This window comes from Trichomycterus rosablanca, chromosome 9 (genome assembly GCF_030014385.1).
Source record: "Trichomycterus rosablanca isolate fTriRos1 chromosome 9, fTriRos1.hap1, whole genome shotgun sequence".
Lineage (NCBI taxonomy): Eukaryota > Metazoa > Chordata > Actinopteri > Siluriformes > Trichomycteridae > Trichomycterus > Trichomycterus rosablanca.
In genome coordinates, this window is record NC_085996.1 from 30,181,690 (window position 1) to 30,209,092 (window position 27,403).

Consider the following 27,403-nt stretch of genomic DNA (forward strand, 5'->3'; position numbering starts at 1 on the left):
ATCTAACTAGAATTCTATCTGCATTGTGTGCAGGTGTACAGGAGAAAATGGGAGTGATGAATAAAGGAGTCGTGTATGCTCTGTGGGAGTACGAGGCTCAGGGGACTGACGAGTTATTCTTCCAGGAGGGAGATGCCATCACCATCCTGCGCAGGAAAGATGACTCTGAGATTGAGTGGTGGTGGGCCAGACTTAATGACAAGGAGGGCTATGTGCCTCGCAACCTGCTCGGGGTAAATCTTAACTGCCTCATAGTAGGGCTGGGCGATTTTCACGATTAATTCGGTTAATCAGAATGAACGTTTTCACCCGATGTTAGAATGTGACAATCGCGATTGTTTACATACTTTATATTTTTACTAAAATACCAACATGACACGAGGCAGAAACTGACCAGACGCTCGCGGAATATAAATCAGGGAAAGTCCAAAACCAGAGGATAAACTACACAGTAAACGGAAGACAACAAGGGTTATACACGGTAACGGTTAGATTCAGAAATAAGGAGCGTAAACACGATCGGTAAAACGAGACACAAACAGAAGAGTTTAATTAAGATTCACTGAATCGAACACCGCTGAACTGAATCAAAACTCCGGCGCCAATGAGCGCGATCAGGATTGGCTGACCGGGGACATGTGACGGTCCGTGGAAACATGGGAGTTGTAGTCTATATAGTTAGAAGCAGAACGTGCCCCCTCCATCCACCCCCCAATCACAAGAGGACAAAATCAAAGCTGAGCTGAGTGATTACTTCACCCCCCCTCCCCCAGTATAGATACTGATACAGACTCACTCAGTGGTGGAAACAGCACAGCACAGACTCGTGTTTCTTTTAAGAAACCTGTAAAGAACTTTTTTTTAGTCCTTTTCCTAATGTAAGGTTTTGCTGCACATTATTTAAAAAAAAAAAAAAAGAGTTGTTTGTGAGCTATTCTTATAAAGCATATAGATAATTCAGATTTCCATTTTGTTTTTAATTATTGTGATCGTTATTGTTATAAATTTTTAGATCCTTAAAAGGATAATTATAGGTGGTGGTGGTACTATTTTTGCACTTCTGCAGTCATTTTAATTTACAATGCAAAAAAAAGTAATCTGAGTCTTATTTCAATTGCATTATACAAGAACAAAAAAAAATCGAAATCGTAATCGACAATCGGTTATAATTTTAAAATAATCGAGATTTTTTTTTGGGGCAAAATCGCCCAGCCCTACCTCATAGTACTGCCTCTGTATACTAAAAGTGTTTTCTATGTTCTTATAGCTATCTATTTACAAAATATATTTCCGGAAAAGTTGGAACATTTTTAAAATGTAGTAAAAACAAAAATCTCTAATCTGGTAATTGTCTTGAGCCTTTATGATACCCACTACAGAAAACTTCACCAGACTCGAGAGCATACCTGCACTTGATTTCAGTAATGTTTGAAGACAACTTTTCCACAATCTTTAGAACTCACGGCTGCCCCCTCGAAAACAAATAGTAGTTTAGCACTAGTGCAGTTAAGAACTTTTTAAGAATATTTTCAGCCTGCAGCATTTGGGCTGTTTAGGAGGATTTCGTCCCCTTAGCTTCAGAAACGGAAACATAAACAGTCCATAACACACATAACATGACTGGATAAACACACACACACACACAAAGGGAAGAGGGTCTGTCTGAAAACCTAGTGATCTCTACATAGTTGCATTTTACACCATCCTGCGCACTTCCCAGAAGGAGGCTGTCTAAATTCTTAGATACTTCAAAATGCTGCCTACTGAGATGCCTTAATTCTAAGTGATAATCTGATTGAGTAATGAGGGATGCTTTCTTAGCGGTGAAGGCAATCCCAGCATTCAGTGCAGCACAACTTTTCTCAGAAAAAAATACAAATATGTTGGACGAATCCGGAGCAATAAACAGAGTTCTTTACAATTGTAAATCATTTTTAATAAGTGTCATTTATTTGCAAATTTAAGGTTGTCAGTGACAATTTAACCGTTTTCGGTACACAGGGCGAGATGTTACCTAGCATGCTAGCGGGTTGTGCCGCCTCAGCCTTTTGGTTGCAATGGCCTGAGGCTAACAGTGATATGACATGATCGTCGTAATCGCTGTCTAGTAGTGCGTCTAAATAATCTGCCTTATGAGTTCGATATCTTATTAGAGTCTTCCCTACTTAGGCAGCAAGGCCACTCATTAGGTTTTCAGACAGACTCAGAGTGGTTCAGAAATATTAATGATAGTCTTTTTGGCTGGTGCATTTGAAATGCAGCTTATCCTTTTGTTTTATATATATATTTAAAAACAATATATATATTTATATATATATACAGTGTATCACAAAAGTGAGTACACCCCTCACATTTCTGCAGATATTTAAGTATATCTTTTCATGGGACAACACTGACAAAATGACACTTTGACACAATGAAAAGTAGTCTGTGTGCAGCTTATATAACAGTGTAAATTTATTCTTCCCTCAAAATAACTCAATATACAGCCATTAATGTCTAAACCACCGGCAACAAAAGTGAGTACACCCCTAAGAGACTACACCCCTAAATGTCCAAAGTGAGCACTGCTTGTCATTTTCCCTCCAAAATGTCATGTGACTCGTTAGTGTTACTAGGTCTCAGGTGTGCATAGGGAGCAGGTGTGTTCAATTTAGTAGTACAGCTCTCACACTCTCTCATACTGGTCACTGAAAGTTCCAACATGGCACCTCATGGCAAAGAACTCTCTGAGGATCTTAAAAGACGAATTGTTGCGCTACATGAAGGTGGCCAAGGCTACAAGAAGATTGCCAACACCCTGAAACTGAGCTGCAGCACAGTGGCCAAGATCATCCAGCGTTTTAAAAGAGCAGGGTCCACTCAGAACAGACCTCGCGTTGGTCGTCCAAAGAAGCTGAGTGCACGTGCTCAGCATCACATCCAACTGCTGTCTTTGAAAGATAGGCGCAGGAGTGCTGTCAGCATTGCTGCAGAGATTGAAAAGGTGGGGGGTCAGCCTGTCAGTGCTCAGACCATACGCCGCACACTACATCAAATTGATCTGCATGGCTGTCACCCCAGAAGGAAGCCTCTTCTGAAGTCTCTACACAAGAAAGCCCGCAAACAGTTTGCTGAAGACATGTCAACAAAGGACATGGATTACTGGAACCATGTCCTATGGTCTGATGAGACCAAGATTGATTTGTTTGGTTCAGATGGTCTCAACCATGTGTGGCGGCAATCAGGTGAGGAGTACAAAGATAAGTGTGTCATGCCTACAGTCAAGCATGGTGGTGGGAATGCCATGCTCTGGGGCTGCATGAGTGCAGCAGGTGTTGGGGAGTTACATTTCATTGAGGGACACATGAACTCCAATATGTACTGTGAAATACTGAAGCAGAGCATGATCCCCTCCCTCCGGAAACTGGGTCGCAGGGCAGTGTTCCAGCCTGATAATGACCCCACCACCACACCTCTAAGACGACCACTGCTTTATTGAAGAGGCTGAGGGTAAAGGTGATGGACTGGCCAAGCATGTCTCCAGACCTAAACCCAAAAGAACATCTTTGGGGCATCCTCAAGCGGAAGGTGGAGGAGCGCAAAGTCTCGAATATCCGCCAGCTCCGTGATGTCGTCATGGAGGAGTGGAAAAGCATTCCAGTGGCAACCTGTGAAGCTCTGGTAAACTCCATGCCCAGGAGAGTTTTTTTTTTTTTTTTTTTTACTTTTTTTTTTAAACTTTTTTTTTTACCCCTTTTTCTCCCCTTTTAGTGCATCCAATTGTTCAATTAGCATCGTGCTTCCTCTCTGTCTATGCCGAACCCTGCCCTGACGGAGGTGATTGAAGCTAACCCGTATCCCCTCCGAAACACGAGCAGCAGCCAGATGCATCTTTGCCACCCACACATTGACGAGTTTGGCGCCACCTAGCGTTGCATGCGGAGAGACACACCCTAAGGGCACCCTCTCCCATCTCTGTGTAAGCGCCTCCAATCAGCCGGCAGAGAACGCAATCGCATTCTGACAGAGAGAGACCCACATCCGGTTCTTTGTCCCACCCCCCACATGAGCAACCGGCCAATCGTTGCTCATATAGCCACTCAGCTTCGAACCGGTAAAGCAAGGCTGGATTCGATACCACGCTGTCAGAATCCAGCCCTGGTTGCAGCGCGTTTCTTTTTACCGCTGCGCCACCTGAGCAGCCTCATGCCCAGGAGAGTTAAGGCAGTTCTGGGAAATAATGGTGGCCACACAAAATATTGACACTTCAGGAACTTTCACTAAGGGGTGTACTCACTTTTGTTGCCGGTGGTTTAGACATTAATGGCTGTATATTGAGTTATTTTGAGGGAAGAATAAATTTACACTGTTATATAAGCTGCACACAGACTACTTTTCATTGTGTCAAAGTGTCATTTTGTCAGTGTTGTCCCATGAAAAGATACAGTAGTGTTAAAAAAAAATAGCAGTGATTTTAAAAAAGCAAATAAAGCACAAAATCATTATAACAACTTTTATTTCCATAAATGCAAATGCACTGAAAATACTACACTTTCAATTCTAAATCAAAACATTAACAAAATTTTGCCAGTTTGTGTTCATCCTTTACAAAAAGTTAAGAAAAATGAATGTTAGGCTGTTCAAAAAAATAGCAGTGCAGCATTTTTCTTTAAAAACTCAAAAAAATTATCTATAAACTGAAAAAAATGTTTGAGGTTTCACTTTACTTTAAATTACTGAACTAATATTTAGTGGCATAACAATTGTTTCTGAGATCTGTGTTGAATGGAGTCGACCAACCTCTGGCACCTCTGAACAGGTATTCCAGTCCAGGATGATTAGACTACATTCCACAGTTCTTCTGCATTTTTGGGTTTTGCCTCAAAAAAACGCACTTCAGATATCAGCCCACAAGTTCTCTATGGGATTGAAATCAGGGGATTGGGCTGGTCACTCTATTACCTCAATCTTGTTTGTCTGTAACCAAGATGTTTTGGGTCATTGTCATGTTGAAACACCCATTTTAAGGACATTTTTTCTTCGACATAAGGCAACATGATCTCCTCAAGTATTCTGATATATTTAAACTGATCCATGATCCCTCGTATGTGATAAATAGGCGTAACACCATGGTATGAAAAACATCCCCATATCATCATTTTGTACCACCGTGCTTTACTGTCTTCACAGTGAACTTTGGCTTGAATTCAGTGCTCGTGGGTCATCTGACATACTGTCTACAGCCACTAGACCCAAAAGGAACAATTTTGCTTTCACCAGTCCACAAATGTTGAGCCATTTCTCTTTGGGTCAGTCAATGTGTTCCTTGGCAAATTTGAACCCATTCAGGACACGTCTTTATCTTAACAACGGGACTTTGCAAAGAGTTCTTGCTGGTAAATTGGCTTCACTTAATCATCTTCTGTACTCACTGGTAACTTCAGATGTTCCTTTGATCTTTCTGGAGGTGATCATTGGCTGAGTATTTGCCAGTTTGGCTATTCTTCGATCCTTTTGAACAGTAGTTCCACACTTCCTTCTGCGTCTTTCAGGTGTTGGTTGTCACTTCAAGGCATTTGAAATCATTTTAGCTGAGCAGCCAATAATTTGCTGCACTTCTCTGTATGTTTTTTCCCTCTACAATCAACTTTTTAATCAACGTACGCTGTTCATCAGAACAATGTCTGGAACAACCCATTTTACCCAGTATTTCAAAAGGAAATGCGCTATGACCAACCTGTGCCACATTTGCCACCCTCCTACATTAAATAAGGGCCAAAATTGACACCCATTCTTCTGCAGAATGAATGACCTCTTCAATTGAACTCCTCACTGCTATTATTTTGAACAACCCCCTTTAAATCAATGCTTCGTTTACTCAGAATGAGTGGCATGCATGTCCTAATTGTTGGGTTTGTTTTGTTTTCATTACTCTACTACACTTTCAAGTCAATTATTTGCTATGTAGAAATAGCATTTCTACTAAAAACAGTGATTTATCAGGTTAATGGTGTTGGACTACTATTTTTTTGAACACCACTGTATACTTAAATATCTGCAGAAATGTGAGGGGTGTACTCACTTTTGTGATACACTGTATATATATATATATATATATATAAATATATATACAGTGTATCACAAAAGTGAGTACACCCCTCACATTTCTGCAAATATTTCATTATATCTTTTCATGGGACAACACTATAGACATGAAACTTGGATATAACTTAGAGTAGTCAGTGTACAACTTGTATAGCAGTGTAGATTTACGGTCTTCTTAAAATAACTCAACACACAGCCATTAATGTCTAAATAGCTGGCAACATAAGTGAGTACACCCCACAGTGAACATGTCCAAATTGTGCCCAAATGTGTCGTTGTCCCTCCCTGGTGTCATGTGTCAAGGTCCCAGGTGTAAATGGGGAGCAGGGCTGTTAAATTTGGTGTTTAGGGTACAATTCTCTCATACTGGCCACTGGATATTCAACATGGCACCTCATGGCAAAGAACTCTCTGAGGATGTGAGAAATAGAATTGTTGCTCTCCACAAAGATGGCCTGGGCTATAAGAAGATTGCCAACACCCTGAAACTGAGCTACAGCATGGTGGCCAAGGTCATACAGCGGTTTTCCAGGACAGGTTCCACTCGGAACAGGTTTCGCCAGGGTCGACCAAAGAAGTTGAGTCCACGTGTTCGGCGTCATATCCAGAGGTTGGCTTTAAAAAATAGACACATGAGTGCTGCCAGCATTGCTGCAGAGGTTGAAGACGTGGGAGGTCAGCCTGTCAGTGCTCAGACCATACGCAACATACTGCAGCAACTCGGTCTGCATGGTCGTCATCCCAGAAGGAAGCTGACGCACAAGAAAGCCCGCAAACAGTTTGCTGAAGACAAGCAGTCCAAGAACATGGATTACTGGAATGCCCTGTGGTCTGACGAGACCAAGATAAACTTGTTTGGCTCAGATGGTGTCCAGCATGTGTGGCGGCACCCTGGTGAGAAGTACCAAGACAACTGTATCTTGCCTACAGTCAAGCATGGTGGTGGTAGCATCATGGTCTTGGGCTGCATGAGTGTTGCTGGCACTGAAGAGCTGCAGTTCATTGAGGGAAACATGAATTCCAACATGTACTGTGACATTCTGAAACAGAGCATGATCCCCTCCCTTCGAAAACTGGGCCTCATGGCAGTTTTCCAACAGGATAACGACCCCAAACACAACCTCCAAGATGACAACTGCCTTGCTGAGGAAGCTGAAGGTAAAGGTGATGGACTAAACCCAATTGAGCACCTGTGGCGCATCCTCAAGTGGAAGGTGGAGGAGTTCAAGGTGTCTAACATCCACCAGCTCCGTGATGTCATCATGGAGGAGTGGAAGAGGATTCCAGTAGCAACCTGTGCAGCTCTGGTGAATTCCATGCCCAGGAGGGTTAAGGCAGTGCTGGATAATAATGGTGGTCACACAAAATATTGACACTTTGGGCACAATTTGGACATGTTCACTGTGGGGTGTACTCACTTATGTTGCCAGCCATTTAGACATTAATGACTGTGTGTTGAGTTATTTTCAGAAGACAGTAAATCTACACTGCTATACAAGTTGTACACTGACTACTCTAAGTTATATCCAAGTTTTATTTCTATAGTGTTGTCCCATGAAAAGATATAATAAAATATTTGCAGAAATGTGAGGGGTGTACTCACTTTTGTGATACACTGTATATATATATATATATATATATATATATATATATATGCTTTTTCTCCCCATTTTCAATTTTTGTCTTCCGCTTCTGAGAGATAACAGATTGCATCCAAGGAGAGCACGTCGCTGAACATGCCTCTTCCGACACGTGCACAGTCCTCCTCATCTCGCCCATGCATTCTGCACAGGCGTCTCTTCCACCAGTCAGGGTCCTTACACAGCGTATGAAGTCCCACCCACCCACACATAGTCCGGTCCCCACCTTGCAGATACGGTGGCCAATTAGTATCTGCTGCAGGCACTGCCAATTATGCCCGCCAGATGGCGCCCAGCCGACCGGTGGCAACACAGAGTTTTCAACCGAGGAGTTCAGAATCTCTGTGTTGGTGTGCTAGCGGAATATCCCACTGTGCCACCTGAGTGCCCAGACCCATCATATTTAATGCACAGCAAATTTGATCTTGTATAAGTATATTCAGCCTTAACTTTGCTCCACCAAACTTTTGTATAAATGTGAATAAACAACTCCTCTGAGGCTTCTAAGTGGACTTTCCTTTTTCAGTGCAGGGAGATTTTTTGTTATTGTCTGTAGTACTTGTTTCTATATGATGTCTTCAGCTGTATGTATCTTTGTGTGTTTTTTGCAGTTGTATCCCAGAATAAAGCCACGACAGCGATCCTTGGCATAGCCACCTTCCCTTCGCGTGTGACAGACGGGAGTGCAGGATCTCCACAGTCTAACCCAGTGTTTGCTGTCCAAATATTTGCTGTCTCTGTACAGCTAGGTTAAAGCTGCTAAACCACCATGTCTCCTCATCAGAGGCACAAGAAAGACACAAACCTCAGGTCCTAAAATATGTCCTCATTAACCCTCTCTTCCCATCAACTCCTGAAGACTGGGTTTAATCCCAGTATGCGATGTGTATCATAGCCACTCCACATTTCTCCACGAGGATCAAATCACTACTGGCTTGGGTTTAAAGCTTTTGTTTTATATTATTGCTTAAGCTTTGTTTATCTTAAGATTTATTGTTTATTCAAATCTTAATGCCACAGTGCAAGCTGGGATCAGTCAGAGCAAACCTGCTTTTGCTTTCCAACCAGCTTTTGTTTTTTTATGCTGGGAATAAAAGCATTTGGGTTTGAGGGTTATGTGCAAATCACATAACATACGAGTATAAACAAAATCAGTATGAGAAATCTTAGTCTGTAAAAAGTAGACCATTGACAGAGCATTGATATGTCTGCAGTAAGTAAGAACAAAGATGGTAACATGAATAGAGAACAAATACTTTTATAAGAATAAATAGTAATTTACATTGCCAATGTATTACTAAAGAACTGGTTCATACAGTGTACATTTCTGGAAGGAGATTTGCATGTGTCATGCAGTGTGTGTGTGTATGTATGGTAAAAATGGGCAAGATTGAAATCTGTGCATGAACGAGCTAAAGAGATATTTATGAGAATTGAGATGCAGAATATCAGAGCTATTTTATAGACTGCATGTAAAGAGTGAATGATGATGTGTGAATACATGAAAGCTAGTTTGTGTTGCAGTACTTTTAACCACAGGGTTGGCCAGTAATAAAATACAAGAATTTGTAACACATATTAAGAATGCAAGAGTGAAGTATTCAAAAATACTTTAAAATACAGTATTGGAAAGTTACTTCGGTATTTTAAGATACAATAAAGATGCAATGAATAAAATTTAAATACTGTAAAAATACCCTAAAACAAATAAACAAGGAACTCATTGAACGTATTAGAGGGGTAGTGTCACATTTGTCTGTTGTTAATCACAGGCAAGTAAAAAAAAAAAAATACACATTTTTTTCCATTTTATTTAAACCAAAGCGCACTGGACCAGTGATGTCATTCTACCTTTGTCATTGATTTTTGGGAGTTGAGTTCTCCGCAGACAGAAATGACATGATGAAAAAGCCTAAAAGGGACATCAGTTTTGTCATGAGTCTATCTTTCATTAGTGGAGTTTTAAAAATGCTGGAGGTCCTTTATGATATTGACCACCAGTTTTTTTTTTTTTGTCTCCACTTCCATCAGGTTCACCTCAGTCCTGATTGAGATGAAGCAGTTAGTGGAAATTAATGAATAGATTAATAAAATTTTATCAAATTGGCATACTGTAATTGTTGTGTGTGCAGTACGGGACACCATCAAATGATGTGTTTAAATAAAGCAATAAGCCACGAGAGGCCGTGCATTACTGTGATTTTAGCACGGGGATGACGTTTTTGGCACGAGGCGAAGCGGAGTGCCTAAAACTTCTTTCCCCGTGCTAAAATCATAACAGTAATGCACGGTCTCGAGGGGCTTATTGCTTTTATAAAACGGCGGTCAACATAAAATATAATAAATACAACAATGTTTAATTCATAAATGTATTTATCGTGTATAAACTTACAATAAAGCATTCTTCCGCGACGCAAAATAGTTCGATTAACAGTGTTGCTAGGCAACATGAGGGCGAAAATAACATTAATTTTTTCTATTCAGTGGCGTATTATTATGGAATGATGTGAGGTGGTCATAGGTGTGAGTTTATCGGGGATTTTACAACGGCTTCGAACGCGGCTCAGCCAATCAGATTTTAGGACCGGAACTATCCGTTTTATAACTGAAGTTTTAAAACAAGCCTTTGCTCCCCACAGGCATCAATGCGCCTTGGTTGCTCATGACCCTGTCGCCGGTTTACCACTGTTCCTTCCTTGGACCACTTTTGATAGATACTGGCCACTGCAGATTGGGAACGCCCCACAAGATCTGCCCTGACCCAGTTGTCTAGCCATCACAATTTGGCCCTTGTCGAACTCGCTGAAATCCTTACGCTTACCCATTTTTCCTGCTTCTAACACGTCAATTTTGAGGATAAAATGTTCGCTTGCTGCCTAATATATCCCACCCACTAACAGGTGCTGTGATGAAGAGATAATCAGTGTTATTTACTTTAATCTTTCAGTGGTCATAATGTTATAAATATATATACACACAAGTCATGCAATAGTTTGTTGGCACGACCCCCCCACTCTTTTTAAAATTCTATTAAAATGTATTTTTAAGGTAATAAATGTATTTTATCAGAATATGTTACTGAAAATATTTGGTACAATTTGTCTAATTTTCAGCCATATATACCTTTATAGTGTTTTGGCCAACCCTGGTTAACAGTAACAAAACAGACAGTGTAAGATTTGAGCTATTACTTTGATTTTGGTAAAATTAGACTTTGCCAAAAAAGCACTACATTGGTTTGCAGCTTTAATTATTTTTCTACATTTGCAGATCTAAAAGTATGAGCTGAACACAGATTAACATTGTTTTGCACTGTATTGTTTTTGAACATTGCATTACATTGCTACTGTTAGTTCCTTTCAGTTTCCTCACGCTCCTTTTGAAAGTCTTGTGAGCTGATCTTGCCCTGTCTCAGATGCAGTACCGAGCTTTACCCTGGAGTTCACCTGTAAAAACAGTGAGGAGGTGTAACTGATGATTGCTGAACTGTGTGTGGCATAAACACTCAATCCTCTACGTGTGCACAAATAAAGAGAAAATAAGTTCAGCTAATATTAAATGCAGTCTTGTTTTATTCTCTTCTCTTTCTCTGACAAAAAGGCATCATGAGATGTTCCACAGTGCAAGAGCTCTTCTTTGCCAACTACAGAATAGTGTTAGGGACAGACAGGACTTCTTTTAACAACTTACTCTAGGACAGCAGCAGGAGGCTTGAAATCATACAGGTATGAACAGTGAAGTCCCAAAAAAGATACATCGGTTTCTTTTAAATTTTAAAGATAATGGTTAAAGTTTGTAACCAGGACCACATGCTATGACCTGGTAACATGATAAATGTTTCTTTAAAAGGCATTTTCCTAGCCGCCCAAGTGGCGCAGCGGGATGTTCCGCTAGCAAACAACGCCAAGATTCTGAACTCCTCGGTTCAAAACTCTGCGTTGCCACTGGTCGGCTGGGCGCCATCTAGTGGGCATAATTATCAGTGCCTGCAGCAGACACGTTTCTGCTAGGGTGGGTTGACCGGACTATGTGGGTTGGGTCTTCAAACGCTGTGTAAGGACCCTGATTAGCAGATAGAGAGGCACCTGTGCAGAACCTGTGTGCGCGAGTCGGAGAAGGCAATATACCCACCTCGACTGCAATCAGGGATCCCCCAGCAGAGGAAGATAAACTGACTCCTCTAAATTGGGAGAAAATAAATAAAAGCCATTACCCTGTCAGATTTCAACTTAATTCAGTCATTTGTCAGTCATTAAGTCTGCAGCCTAACTTAAACACTGGGCACCAGTTCACTTCCGGGCATCACACACACATTCGATGTAAGGTTTGAACCCAAATTCCCTGGAGCAGTGGGGCCACATACGTGCTTCACACTTATTATTACTTTTATTAACATTTATTAATATATTTTCCTAAAATCCAGTTTGATTTAATCCAGTTAATTGCAATCTTACTCACATTCCCAGTCTAAAGCCCAGCAGTTTGATGTGACTTGACCATTACAATTGAGCTGAATAGTCCTTGAAATAGTTTTGTATCTTGTCACTGGACAAGTATTATTACAGTTGAGCTCTTCTTCTAATTTTCTGTTGGATGTCTAAATTGTATATAAGCCTGGCTTGACTGAAAATGAAGCTAATTTTGAGTGTTTATGAGAAAACAAGCCTCTGGGATCCACAAGGACTTTACACAGATTGGTTGATGTACTTGACCCGTTGAAACCTGTCCTCCTCTTATGTGTTCTATCATTAGAGATGAATGGTGAGGTTTTGGGAAAATGAGATTTACACTTCACAAAATGACACGTAATTGAAATACAGGTTGGGAACCACAAAATATGTATAATTATGTCACTAACCCTGGCTAGTTTTGGTTAAGTGCTTTAAGGTAAAGTGTCCAAAAAATCTTTATTGAAAAAGAGTCTTTGTTCATTTAGATATAGGTACGTAAGCAGACACTTTAGTTAGAGAGTGAGGAACATGTGTTCTGTGGAGCTAAATTTAAATGTAGACTTACTGTTTGTACATTAATTACATCCTGATCAAAGGTTTAGCTGCATGGAACACCGTGAGAATGAAATTCTTCCAGACCTGAGGGCTACAAGTGATTGATATGGCAAACTTATTCAGAAGAATGACTGCACAAAGGGTCATTACGGTTTTTGCCACTCAAATTTGAATCTTAGCTGTGCTATCAACCTGGTTGGGCGTCTAACAGGCACAGATGGTCATGCCCGAGGTCAACAGGGTTCCTTACGTCTCTTGCAAATGTGTCCCCTGCTGGCAGGTCGAGCGTGGTGGATAAGTGGTGGATTGACGGACTCTCTGAATGAGTCTGTCGCTGGCAGCTGTAAAAAGGAGGGGGATTGGAGTCAGGATTGTCTGCAGCGCTCCTAGGTTGAGAAGGTAAAAGCAGCAGAAGAGTTGAAATCAGGAATTGGAAATGACTTAATATTTGTGATAGGGTATAGCTTACACCAGAAGTATACTGTAGGTTTTAAAGACGTATTGCTCTACAATTAAAAGTAAATGAAACTTTTCATAGCAGTTTTCATATCAACCATTAGAGAGCAGTTCAACACAGTGGCAAAGGCTATGATGCCTATACAGCATGATGCCTATACAGCAATATGTGAGAACGTGCATAATGGGCAAGAAAAAAAAACACCAAGCTACAACAGCTTAACCTATTTACAGATATTTGTATTTAAACAGCTGATGTGCTTCAGCTGGACAATAATGGCATTACAGGTAGACATTAGGTAACTGACACACCCAAAAAGGCCATAAACTGGTAAATCCACCATCATTTGTAGCTGGAATGGGCTGTATTAGAGAGAATTAAGTCAATGCTTGCTGCTAGACGAGACTAATGGTGAGCAGGGGAGCAGTCAAGTGGCCCTCTGAGTGGTATTGCAAATGCTACTCTTTATATTAGCCACCAAAAAACTAGACAAATGTGCCAGTGCCACATTGGAAAGCTTGGCAAATGAACCCCTTTTAAGATGATTTCTTTTACAGTAAATAGAGTTCAAACAGGAAAAAACATCACAAGCAATTCCATGGGCCAAAGAGACTTTATTTCAGGTGTTAGTCATCCTTAAGACGCTGTAAGAGCAAAATCCTTTGGGCCGATGGAAGACTCATTTAACTTTAGTGCAACTAACTTGGCCAGAGTGCTTCTTAATATAGTAGTAGTAGTAGTAGTAGTAGTAGTAGTAGTAGAACTTTAATATGACTGGATTTGGAGGGGGCCGAAGGAGAAGTTTGGATTGTGTTCTAAAACCAGTGTTCATTTTTGCTCAGGCATGAGATCGTCAATTGACTGGCCAGCCTCAAGACATTTCTCCATTTCTATCAAGAGCTTGACTCCATCAACCACCATCTGTACCAACTCCACCTCGGAGAAGCCTAGCCGGTCGGCGTTAGAGATGTCATAGACGCCATCCACTGCAGCAGTGTCTACACCACCTGGATTGGATAGCAAAAATAGTGTTACCAAAGAAAGCAGAGATGAAAGTGTTGAGTTTAACAATACAGAAGTGCCAGATTAATGACTAGGTAGGCATTTTAAATAATATATTCCACCTAGTACGAGGGTTCTTTAAAAAGTTTCTGCACTTTTTTTTGAACTCTTTATTAGGAATTTCAAAAAAAAAATTACATCACCTTTCCACATAGTTACCTTCCAGTGCATTTTTTCCAGCATCGTACCAACATATTAATGCCATCAGCAAACAATGTTTTTGGTTGAGCGTGTAGCCACTGATGGACCGCTGCTTGCATATATTCATCACATGAAAATCTTCTTCCCCTTAAAGCTTCTTTGAGCATCCAAAAAGGTGGAAATCAAATGGCGCTAAATCCAGACTATAAGCTCTCTCTGTCTCTCAGTCTCTCAGACATGATCAGTCACTACTCCTCCCACCCTCACCGTTTGTAACCAAAATATAAAAAAGCGGAACCTTAAATGAAGCAAACAGTGAATTAATACCATACCTGTTCCACGCCTCTGAAGCCTCAATTTATTGAGAATTTTATCGAAACTCTCATGTTTGCTCAGATTAGTCAGCTTGACATGGACACCAGCTCGCAGACCTGTTCCTAGGTTAGATGGGCAGGTGAGGATGTAGCCCAGGTGCTCGTTCCACATAAACTCATGGCCCCTCTCTTTGAAGACAGACTCGATCTAAAGGCAATGGAAACAATGCTTTGAAATTTCATGTCTTCTTTAAATTGCATTTGCAAGTTTGTTGCACCACCTACTTTTGAAAGACCCGTGCAGAAGCGAGCGAAGACTTCCTTCATGTTGGCACCTTTCTGCATGGAGATGACACGGAGATGGTCCTCCTCATTCACCCAGACCAGAAATGTCTTGTCATCGTTGTGCCTTACAGCAAGGAGCATAAGTAAACTTACTTGATCCTACTTAGAAAGAGAGTGTCTTCCTATTTATTAATATTCATACCTCTTAACCTTCTGTAAATATGTAAATTACTGCTGCTTGCAACCAAGACCTTTATAAGAAAGCAATACGAAATTTTGTTGTACCCCAGTATATATCTATTCTAAAGCCAATATGCATGTATCGTACTAAGAACCGACCAGGACGGAGTATCTCCGAAATGTTTGGTGGAATCTGCACAGAAGTTAACATATTGTCCAAATGTTCATATTTATTAAGTAAGGCTCATTGTAAAACAAAAAAATCAGGTTAAATTTGCATTACATTTGCCAGTTCTCACCATATCCCCCTGGCATCGGGCCAGTCACGAGCCATCCCAGAGGCCAACAATAGTGGGGACACAGGCTTGTCAAACAGAAAGTGATCGTCAATCAGCTGCTGTTGGTCTTCCTCAGTCATGTTTCTCAGGGCATAGTACTTTCCATTGAATTCACCATCCAGGCTGCTAAGCGCTGTAAAACGAGCAAATGCAACAAGACTTTTGTAGGTCTGGTTGATTTAATGCGGGTTAGTGTGTTGGTCATTCGGGTACAACAGGTTTATAAAACATCCTTTTGCCTACCCTCAACAGCCAGATTTTCAACACTACGTCTCTCTCCACGGCTACAGTGAGGAGACAAGCAGAAGCCACGGATGCTCCTGCCAGTTCGCACTCTGGAGCTCAGAACGTAGTCTGGGTCGAGATCATCTCCACCCTAAGACAAATTCAATTTAAGAGTTTAACTAAAACTGGCCACATGTAGCAAATAAGAGTTGAAACTTTAATTGACAAATACCTGAATTTTGTCTGGGTCAAGGTCGGTCTTGTGCTTGTCTGTGGGCTTGTGGCCTCCATGGCGTTCTTCAATTACAGGGTCTAGGAGCTCTTTGAACACCTCATATGACTCCTCGTCTCCCGCAACACAACCCACAGACATGATAAATGTGTGGCCTAGAAGATAGGTAGGTGCATATTGGAAAACTAACCAGTGTTAGGAATATGCAATGCTGTTTAGTAATGTCAACCAGATCATTAATTAACTGGAGGAACAGATCCAGTAGCACAACCTTATTTAAAGCCACTATGTCTGTCTTACCTGTAGTGAAGGGTGGACCAATCTGGTAACAAGTACATCTAGGCAGATAATAGCCTAAAATGTTGAATCAGTATCTTGTGTGATGCTAACTACAACTGCTCAAGCATGGACACCTACAGTTGTGTTCAAAATAATAGCAGTGTGTTTAAAAAAGTTAATAAAGCTCAGAATTCTTATAATAGCTTTTATTTTCATACACACAAATGCATTGACAACACTGCATATTCTTTTCCAAATCAAAACATGAATTAAAATTGATCAAATGTGTTATTACTTTACAGAAAGTGAAGAAAAGGGAATATTAGGCTGTTCAAAAAAATAGCAGTGTCTGCATTTTTCTTTACAAACTCAAACATTTACTGTTTAAACTGAAAAATGCTTCAATATTTAGCTTTCCTGTAAACCACTAAACTAATAATCAGTTGTATAACCATTGTTTCTGAGAATTGCTTCACATCTGTTTCATGGAGTCAACCAACTTCTGGCACCTGTGAACAGGTATTCCAGCCCAGGACGATTGGACCACATTCCACAATTCCTCTGCATTTCTTGGTTTTGCCTCAGACACAGCATTTTTTAAGTCACCCCACAAGTTTTCTATTGGTTTAAGGTCCGGAGATTGGGCTGGCCAGTCCATAACATTCATCTTGTTGGTCTGAAACCAAGATGTTGCATGCTTACTGGTGTGTTTGGGGTCATTGTCTTGTTGAAACATCCATTTCAGGGGCATTTCCTCTTTAGCATGAGGCAACTTGACCTCTTCAAGTATTTGGATGTATTCAAACTGATCCATGATCCCTGGTATGCGATAAATAGGCCCGACACCATAGTATGAGAAACATCCCCATATCATGATGCTTGCGCCACCATGCTTCACTGTCTTCAGTGTACTGTGGCTTGAATTCAGTGTTCGGGGGTCGTCTGACAAACTGTCTGCGGCCACTAGACCCAAAAAGAACAATCTTGCTTTCATCAGTCCACAAAATGTTGCGCCATTTCTCTTTAGGCCAGTGAATGTGTTCTTTGGAAAATTGTAACCTCTTCAGCACATGTCGTTTTTGCAACAATGGGACTTTGCGGGGGCTTCTTGCCGATAGCTTGGCTTCACACAGGCGTCTTCTAACTGTCACAGTACTCTTAGGTAACTTTAGACCTTCTTTGATCTCCCTGGAGCTGATCATTGGCTGAGTCTTTGCCATTTTGGCTATTCTTCAATCCATCCGAATGGTAGTTTTCCATTTTCTTCCACGCCTTTCTGGTTTTGGTTGCCATTTTAAAGCATTTGAATCATTTTAGCTGAGCAGCCTATAATTTTCTGCACTTTTTTATGTTTTTCCCTCTCCAATCGACTTTTTAATCAAAGTACGCTGTTCTGCTGAACAATGTCTGGAACGACCCATTTCACTCTGTTTTTTAGAGAGAAATGCACCATAACCAGCATGTACAACATCTGCTGCTTTTATACTTTAATAAGGGCCACCTGTTTGACACCCATTTTTTCACAGAATGAATGACCTCACTAATTGAACTTTACACTGCTATTATTTTGAACACGCCCCTTTTAGTTACTTATTCAATTACACAGAATCAGCAGCATGCATGTCATGATGGTTGGGTCTGTTGGTTTTTTATTACTCTACTACATCTACTAGTAAGTTTTTTGCCATGTATAAATATAATTTCTACCAAAAACAGTGATTGATATGAAAAACCTTGAAAAACCATAACGATCATGCCATGATCCCTTACCACTGTCGGACTGTAAAAAACTCGTACTAAACCTTACATACGTACATTTATATTTTACATTTTTGGCATTTAGCAGACGCTTTTATCCAAAGCGACTTACAGGGACAGTATATATCTTCTAAGCAATTGAAGGTTAAGGGCTTCCCTCAAGGGCATAACAATGGCAACCTTGCAGTGGTGGGGTTTGAACCAGCGACCTTTCGATTACTAGTCTAGTACCTTAATCACTAGGCTACAGCTGCCTTGTAGAAAGCTGGACACCTGACCATAGGCATTTTACAACCATGACATTTACATTTTCAACATTTAGCAGATGCTTTTTATCCAAAGCAACTTACAGTACTGTGACAGTATATTGTCTAAGCAATTGAGGGTTAAGGGTTAAGGGCCTTGCCCAAGGGCCCAACAGTGACAACCTGGCAGTGGCACTGGAGCTGATGACCTTTTGATTATTAGTCCAGTACCTTAACCACTAGGCTACAACTGCCAACGTATGTATACTTATATACTGTATGTATACTGTATATAAATATATACAGTGTATCACAAAAGTGAGTACACCCCTCACATTTCTGCAAATATTTCATTATATCTTTTCATGGGACAACACTATAGAAATAAAACTTGGATATAACTTAGAGTAGTCAGTGTACAACTTGTATAGCAGTGTAGATTTACTGTCTTCTGAAAATAACTCAACACACAGCCATTAATGTCTAAATGGCTGGCAACATAAGTGAGTACACCCCACAGTGAACATGTCCAAATTGTGCCCAAAGTGTCAATATTTTGTGTGACCACCATTATTATCCAGCACTGCCTTAACCCTCCTGGGCATGGAATTCACCAGAGCTGCACAGGTTGCTACTGGAATCCTCTTCCACTCCTCCATGATGACATCACGGAGCTGGTGGATGTTAGACACCTTGAACTCCTCCACCTTCCACTTGAGGATGCGCCACAGGTGCTCAATTGGGTTTAGTCCATCACCTTTACCTTCAGCTTCCTCAGCAAGGCAGTTGTCATCTTGGAGGTTGTGTTTGGGGTCGTTATCCTGTTGGAAAACTGCCATGAGGCCCAGTTTTCGAAGGGAGGGGATCATGCTCTGTTTCAGAATGTCACAGTACATGTTGGAATTCATGTTTCCCTCAATGAACTGCAGCTCCCCAGTGCCAGCAACACTCATGCAGCCCAAGACCATGATGCTACCACCACCATGCTTGACTGTAGGCAAGATACAGTTGTCTTGGTACTTCTCACCAGGGCGCCGCCACACATGCTGGACACCATCTGAGCCAAACAAGTTTATCTTGGTCTCGTCAGACCACAGGGCATTCCAGTAATCCATGTTCTTGGACTGCTTGTCTTCAGCAAACTGTTTGCTGGCTTTCTTGTGCGTCAGCTTCCTTCTGGGAAGACGACCATGCAGACCGAGTTGATGCAGTGTGCGGCGTATGGTCTGAGCACTGACAGGCTGACCTCCCACGTCTTCAACCTCTGCAGCAATGCTGGCAGCACTCATGTGTCTATTTTTTAAAGCCAACCTCTGGATATGACGCCGAACACGTGGACTCAACTTCTTTGGTCGACCCTGGCGAAGCCTGTTCCGAGTGGAACCTGTCCTGGAAAACCGCTGTATGACCTTGGCCACCATGCTGTAGCTCAGTTTCAGGGTGTTAGCAATCTTCTTATAGCCCAGGCCATCTTTGTGGGGAGCAACAATTCTATTTCTCACATCCTCAGAGAGTTCTTTGCCATGAGGTGCCATGTTGAATATCCAGTGGCCAGTATGAGAGAATTGTACCCAAAACACCAAATTTAACAGCCCTGCTCCCCATTTACACCTGGGACCTTGACACATGACACCAGGGAGGGACAACGACACATTTGGGCACAATTTGGACATGTTCACTGTGGGGTGTACTCACTTATGTTGCCAGCCATTTAGACATTAATGGCTGTGTGTTGAGTTATTTTCAGAAGACAGTAAATCTACACTGCTATACAAGTTGTACACTGACTACTCTAAGTTATATCCAAGTTTCATGTCTATAGTGTTGTCCCATGAAAAGATATAATGAAATATTTGCAGAAATGTGAGGGGTGTACTCACTTTTGTGATACACTGTAAGTGTATACTGTATGTACAGTGTATCACAAAAGTGAGTACACCCCTCACATTTCTGCAGATATTTAAGTATATCTTTTCATGGGACAACACTGACAAAATGACACTTTGACACAATGAAAAGTAGTCTGTGTGCAGCTTATCTAACAGTGTAAATTTATTCTTCCCTCAAAATAACTCAATATACAGCCATTAATGTCTAAACCACCGGCAACAAAAGTGAGTACACCCCTAAGAGACTACACCCCTAAATGTCCAAATTGAGCACTGCTTGTCATTTTCCCTCCAAAATGTCATGTGACTCGTTAGTGTTACTAGGTCTCAGGTGTGCATAGGGAGCAGGTGTGTTCAATTTAGTAGTACAGCTCTCACACTCTCTCATACTGGTCACTGAAAGTTCCAACATGGCACCTCATGGCAAAGAACTCTCTGAGGATCTTAAAAGACGAATTGTTGCGCTACATGAAGATGGCCAAGGCTACAAGAAGATTGCCAACACCCTGAAACTGAGCTGCAGCACAGTGGCCAAGATCATCCACCGTTTTAAAAGAGCAGGGTCCACTCAGAACAGACCTCGCGTTGGTCGTCCAAAGAAGCTGAGTGCACGTGCTCAGCGTCACATCCGACTGCTGTCTTTGAAAGATAGGCGCAGGAGTGCTGTCAGCATTGCTGCAGAGATTGAAAAGGTGGGGGGTCAGCCTGTCAGTGCTCAGACCATACGCCGCACACTACATCAAATTGGTCTGCATGGCTGTCACCCCAGAAGGAAGCCTCTTCTGAAGTCTCTACACAAGAAAGCCCGCAAACAGTTTGCTGAAGACATGTCAACAAAGGACATGGATTACTGGAACCATGTCCTATGGTCTGATGAGACCAAGATTAATTTGTTTGGTTCAGATGGTCTCAAGCATGTGTGGCGGCAATCAGGTGAGGAGTACAAAGATAAGTGTGTCATGCCTACAGTCAAGCATGGTGGTGGGAATGCCATGGTCTGGGGCTGCATGAGTGCAGCAGGTGTTGGGGAGTTACATTTCATTGAGGGACACATGAACTCCAATAAGTACTGTGAAATACTGAAGCAGAGCATGATCCCCTCCCTCCGGAAACTGGGTCGCAGGGCAGTGTTCCAGCATGATAATGACCCCAAACACACCTCTAAGACGACCACTGCTTTATTGAAGAGGCTGAGGGTAAAGGTGATGGACTGGCCAAGCATGTCTCCAGACCTAAACCCAATAGAACATCTTTGGGGCATCCTCAAGTGGAAGGTGGAGGAGCGCAAAGTCTCGAATATCCGCCAGCTCCGTGATGTCGTCATGGAGGAGTGGAAAAGCATTCCAGTGGCAACCTGTGAAGCTCTGGTAAACTCCATGCCCAGGAGAGTTAAGGCAGTTCTGGGAAATAATGGTGGCCACACAAAATATTGACACTTCAGGAACTTTCACTAAGGGGTGTACTCACTTTTGTTGCCGGTGGTTTAGACATTAATGGCTGTATATTGAGTTATTTTGAGGGAAGAATAAATTTACACTGTTAGATAAGCTGCACACAGACTACTTTTCATTGTGTCAAAGTGTCATTTTGTCAGTGTTGTCCCATGAAAAGATATACTTAAATATCTGCAGAAATGTGAGGGGTGTACTCACTTTTGTGATACACTGTATATAAGTAAAAATATTATACAAGTATTAGACTGGTTCTTGGATGCTCTGGATTACACAACAGCTTTATTACAAGGTCACTGGTAGGGAAAACAGGGATTCTTTGGACCTAGAGTCACCGTCAGCCAGCATCACAAAATATGCTTGCTGAGGATAAAATCTATAGACTCCTTTACCTCAGCTTACTCCTCATCTGTAACAGGTGATCAAATGGAGCAAAAAAGGTAAACGGATAAAAAAAGTGAACTGAAATAAACAGCCACAGCGCACAGAGACACATTCTGAGCTCTTACCTTTGGTATCAATCCCGGTCTGAATCACATCGTCTAGAGTGAATCCGCTGGAGGTTTCTTTATCACGCAGGTTTGCGTACATCTCTGGGGTGAGCACCTTGGCCATGAGGTTGTTGTGCTTGCTCAGATCAGGATACTCCTGCTCATCCGAGTAGTTCATTTTGTATTTGTTGTGGGTGTTGCTGAAAGGCATGGCTGCTCAGAGCTAAAGGAGACACGCATATATGTATCAGCCATGAACTGAACATGGGGGGGGATGTAAACACTGACAGATCCTAACTTTACTCATAGCACGTGTGTGGATGTTTATAAATAATTTTAACATCAGAATATTAGGGGGACATTTTAGGGGACGTGTCCCCCAATATATGTTGTGATTACGGTCTTGGCTTAGATTCAAGTATTCGAGGTTTCTCCCTCCCTCCTTCATTCGCAGTAAACGTGCAAAAAGGAATTAAAGCGCTAGTTTTGTCATTTTTAATTTGAATGTGTTTGGGTGTGTTGTGTGAAGTTGATCATATGCAAGGTTGTAAATAAATCTGTCATTCTTCTTCCTTCTCCAAAACGTATGCGTAATTGCGCAGTGTTCCCTATATGCTGTGCCAGTGGCGGTTGTAGACCATGTGAGGGGGGTGGGGGTGGGGGAGGGGGTGGCATGCAGAGGCCAGAGGCTGTGTTAGAGGGGCCAATTACTTTCTGCCCAAATGTGCATTGTGGGCATTAAGAGGAAACAGTCGATATTCAATAGAATTCAACATTTTATTTATGCAGTTTTCAGTCTAAAAACCCCTTAAAAAGGTCCGACTGGAAAATGTGGGTTACTTTGGTGTGCAGCTTTGACGCCGTGTGTTCGCAAGAGTGAGGTGACTCACTCATTAGGGGGCCGTAGGGGGGGCCAAGCTGGTTGTCACAGTGGCACTGGCCCCCGCTGCAGCCCCCTTCCCAGAACCGCCACTGCGCTGTGCGTAATTGCGCAGGGTTCCAAATACGCATGATACGTTACTGATCCACTGACGGAATTGAAACAATGCTAATGATGATAATTGGAAAAAGTTCTGCTTCTATTTGACTGCACTTTCCTACCCGAAGGTGATGCACATAACGCAATAATTAACTGAATACAAAGACGAATGATATGTGTGTATATATATATATATATATATATATATATATATATATATATATATATATATATATATATATATATATATATATATATATACACAGTGTATCACAAAAGTGAGTACACCCCTCACATTTCTGCAAATATTTTATTATATCTTTTCATGGGACAACACTATAGACATGAAACTTGGATATAACTTAGAGTAGTCAGTGTACAACTTGTATAGCAGTGTAGATTTACTGTCTTCTGAAAATAACTCAACACACAGCCATTAATGTCTAAATAGCTGGCAACATAAGTGAGTACACCCCACAGTGAACATGTCCAAATTGTGCCCAAATGTGTCGTTGTCCCTCCCTGGTGTCATGTGTCAAGGTCCCAGGTGTAAATGGGGAGCAGGGCTGTTAAATTTGGTGTTTTGGGTACAATTCTCTCATACTGGCCACTGGATATTCAACATGGCACCTCATGGCAAAGAACTCTCTGAGGATGTGAGAAATAGAATTGTTGCTCTCCACAAAGATGGCCTGGGCTATAAGAAGATTGCTAACACCCTGAAACTGAGCTACAGCATGGTGGCCAAGGTCATACAGCGGTTTTCCAGGACAGGTTCCACTCGGAACAGTCTTCGCCAGGGTCGACCAAAGAAGTTGAGTCCACGTGTTCGGCGTCATATCCAGAGGTTGGCTTTAAAAAATAGACACATGAGTGCTGCCAGCATTGCTGCAGAGGTTGAAGACGTGGGAGGTCAGCCTGTCAGTGCTCAGACCATACACCGCACACTGCATCAACTCGGTCTGCATGGTCGTCATCCCAGAAGGAAGCTGACGCACAAGAAAGCCCGCAAACAGTTTGCTGAAGACAAGCAGTCCAAGAACATGGATTACTGGAATGCCCTGTGGTCTGACGAGACCAAGATAAACTTGTTTTGCTCAGATGGTGTCCAGCATGTGTGGCGGCGCCCTGGTGAGAAGTACCAAGACGACTGTATCTTGCCTACAGTCAAGCATGGTGGTGGTAGCATCATGGTCTTGGGCTGCATGAGTGTTGCTGGCACTGGGGAGCTGCAGTTCATTGAGGGAAACATGAATTCCAACATGTACTGTGACATTCTGAAACAGAGCATGATCCCCTCCCTTTGAAAACTGGGCCTCATGGCAGTTTTCCAACAGGATAACGACCCCAAACACAACCTCCAAGATGACAACTGCCTTGCTGAGGAAGCTGAAGGTAAAGGTGATGGACTAAACCCAATTGAGCACCTGTGGCGCATCCTCAAGTGGAAGGTGGAGGAGTTCAAGGTGTCTAACATCCACCAGCTCCGTGATGTCATCATGGAGGAGTGGAAGAGGATTCCAGTAGCAACCTGTGCAGCTCTGGTGAATTCCATGCCCAGGAGGGTTAAGGCAGTGCTGGAAAATAATGGTGGTCACAAATATTGACACTTTGGGCACAATTTGGACATGTTCACTGTGGGGTGTACTCACTTATGTTGCCAGCCATTTAGACATTAATGGCTGTGTGTTGAGTTATTTTCAGAAGACAGTAAATCTACACTGCTATACAAGCTGTACACTGACTACTCCAAGTTATATCCAAGTTTTATTTCTATAGTGTTGTCCCATGAAAAGATATAATAAAATATTTGCAGAAATGTGAGGGGTGTACTTACTTTTGTGATACACTGTATATATACAGTATATACAGAGGTGGAAAGAGTACTAAAATATTGTACTCAAGTAAAAGTACTATTACTTTAATGAATTTTTACTTAAGTACGAGTAAAATTACTAGTCTAAAAATCTACTCAAGTAAAAAGTAACTCATTTAAAATGTACTCAGAGTAAACGTCTTAGTTACTTTTTTAACAGGAGGGTGACAAGTGGATATAAATCTCACAATAGTTGTTTCTTATTCAAATATAATAGAAAAAACATGTTGATACAACATTTAAAACATATAGGGATGTGTAATGTGTCATTGTAGTACAGACCATTCCATAAAACTTTTTCAAACTGTATAACCACTAGTGATGGGTCGTTTGTAAACGATCTGATTCTATTGAACGGCTCTTTAAAATTAACGAAAGGAACCGAGTCGTGCCTTTGGGAGTCATATATATTGGCGGTAATCCACCCATTCCGTTTAGCAGAAACAAACACAGACACATCTCTGCACAAGAGAGGATTTGCAACCACAGTATGTCTCTTCCCTGTAGTTTTTTCTCTATCACGTATTACCGAGCGGAATGTAATGAAATGAAATGTAAGCCCAGTGGCTACAAGTTAAACAACAGATGATTTATTGCAATTATTTTAAACTATTTTTGTTCTTAAAATATACTTGTTGTCAATTTGTATACTTTTGACAGCAATCTTTTTTTCCTCATTTAAGTGTTGTTTGAATTAGATGATTGTTCATCATTGATATTAATGTCGGGGCTGTATTATAGTTACAGTAGCGCCTCTCGCTGCCATTTCTTTGAACGGCTCTTTAAAAGGAACCGAGCCAAAAGATCCGACTCCCCATCGCAGAATTCACTGCAGCAGTTTCCCAGACGCGGTGACATTTTCAGCGTTTATTTTAATCAGTAACGGATGTTATTTAAAATGTAACGAATTATAATTCCTAATACAAAACATACTTCAGTAAAAGTAAAATTACTGGTTGTAAAATCTACTTTAAAAAGTACAAGTACACAAAAAAAACTACTCAATTACAGTAAATGTAATTCGTTATTTTCCACCTGTGTGTATATATATATATATATTTATTTTTTTAATTAATCACTGAATACGTTCTTTCACCTCCAATTAATTAACATCCATACGCAGTCCGTAAACAATGAAAATAAATTATAATGATATGTCGACAACTAGCTAATATATGCAAGAACACAATAATCACATAGCAACATACCTTTAGTTGATTTGCGTTAGGAAAACTAGTCTCTTTTAGTCCACAAATGAGCTCAAGCTGAAAATGAGCAGCTTCACCGGCTTTTTATATCACCGGTGCTCTCTTCTGATTGGCTGCTATCTGAGTCCATTCATTAAATTGTAACTTAAACTACAGCGTCCAGTGGTGGCTCCAGCTAATCACGTGATGTCTTTCCTTGACTGCTTATCTTGAGGGAAAGTGTCAAAAAAGGATGGACGCTGGACAGGCATGTACGTTATGCTACACAGAAACACCAGTGTGTGTATGTGTGTGTGTAGGTGTGTGTGTGTGTAGGTGTTTTGGGTGTGTGCATGTAGGTGTGTGTGTATGTGTGCAAGTGTATTTGTAAATATGTGTGTTTGCATGTGTGTAGGTATATAAGTTTGTAGGTATTTCACTGTCTGCAAGTGTGTGTGTGTATGTGTGTAAGTACCTATTTTGCTTTGCGTCATTCAGTTTACATGCCACCTTACCACACTGCTGCCCTACTGGATTATAGTCTAAATCTAATTTGCTGATAGTACTGTTGATTCAATGTTTAAGTACCTGAAGCAGTTGAGTCAGGCCTTCAGTAAGTGTCCTGGACAATAGCTCAGTGTAATCAGCTTAGGTCTGGTGGTGGTTTAAACAGGGGGCATAGCTACGAATAAAGTCTTAAAAAGTTGGAACAGTAGGTACATTCAGATAAAACAGAAAGCACTGATTATAGTTATAGGTAGTCAAAGACAGCACAATGTAGAGATATTTAATCATCATTAACTGTTGAATAAATGAAGATCCAAAAAAGATTTTTTGTAAACATATGCTTATTTCTAATTTATTGCCGGCAACACATTCCATTAATTTAAAGATTAATGTGACCAGCTGACTCATTTGAAGAGTGCCATCTTTTAAAAGTCACTGAGCATTTGATTACTACAGTGGCCGAGAAGTGCAAAACAAATTTACATTTCAGAAAACAAAATTACAAAAAAACAAAAACAACATTTACAACAAAAGCAAAAACAAATTTACAAGTGCTTGGGTACCCAGTGTTTGTAAATTTGTTTTGGCATATGTAAAAGTGTTTCAGCACTTGTAAATTTGTTTTGGCATATGTAAAAGTGTTTCAGCACTTGTAAATTTGTTTTCGGCATATGTAATTTTGTTTTCTAAAATGTAAATTTGTTTTGCACTTCTCGGCCGCACATTTCTGACGGAAAGGTAGGGACAATAACACCGGAAGTGCGTGTTGCTTAC

The 27,403-nt window shown here is 41.2% G+C and overlaps 2 protein-coding genes across 8 annotated transcripts in view; one reads left to right on the top strand and one right to left on the bottom strand.

Annotated features, from left to right (window-relative positions):
- Nucleotides 1-27,403, top strand: part of ppp1r13bb (protein phosphatase 1, regulatory subunit 13Bb) — a 107,487-nt gene that overhangs the window by 64,406 nt on the left and 15,678 nt on the right. For 5 of the 7 annotated variants that reach the window (XM_063002210.1, XM_063002208.1, XM_063002211.1 and 2 more), the window contains 2 exons: nucleotides 34-233; nucleotides 8,339-9,757. In XM_063002210.1, coding sequence (XP_062858280.1) covers nucleotides 34-233; nucleotides 8,339-8,380 — 242 coding nt within the window. In that variant the 3' untranslated portion in view covers nucleotides 8,381-9,757. Of the gene's footprint in view, nucleotides 1-33; nucleotides 234-8,338; nucleotides 9,758-11,327; nucleotides 11,453-13,013; nucleotides 13,133-14,032; nucleotides 14,288-27,403 lie in introns of those variants that run through there. The other 2 variants (XR_010013733.1, XR_010013734.1) reach the window with 1 other exon arrangement.
- ckbb (creatine kinase, brain b) lies at nucleotides 13,796-22,291 on the bottom strand. Its single transcript, XM_063002213.1, has 7 exons — nucleotides 22,099-22,291; nucleotides 15,968-16,122; nucleotides 15,754-15,886; nucleotides 15,472-15,643; nucleotides 14,993-15,116; nucleotides 14,726-14,915; nucleotides 13,796-14,197 (listed from the first exon to the last, which is right to left on the bottom strand). The coding sequence occupies exons 1-7, from the start codon at nucleotides 22,289-22,291 to the stop codon at nucleotides 14,019-14,021; spliced, it is 1,146 nt and encodes a 381-aa protein (XP_062858283.1). The 3' UTR covers nucleotides 13,796-14,018.

What these genes read in the sequence shown, in the direction of transcription:
- ckbb (XM_063002213.1), bottom strand. Translation starts at nt 22,291, where the DNA reads ATGCCTTTCAGCAACACCCACAACAAATACAAAATGAACTACTCGGAT. An exon ending in TCTGCACGGGTCTTTCAAAA is followed by an intron (nt 14,916 to 14,992) that starts GTAGGTGGTGCA and finishes CATTGCCTTTAG; the next exon opens with ATCGAGTCTGTCTTCAAAGA. An exon ending in GCTTCAGAGGCGTGGAACAG is followed by an intron (nt 14,198 to 14,725) that starts GTATGGTATTAA and finishes TATCCAATCCAG; the next exon opens with GTGGTGTAGACACTGCTGCA.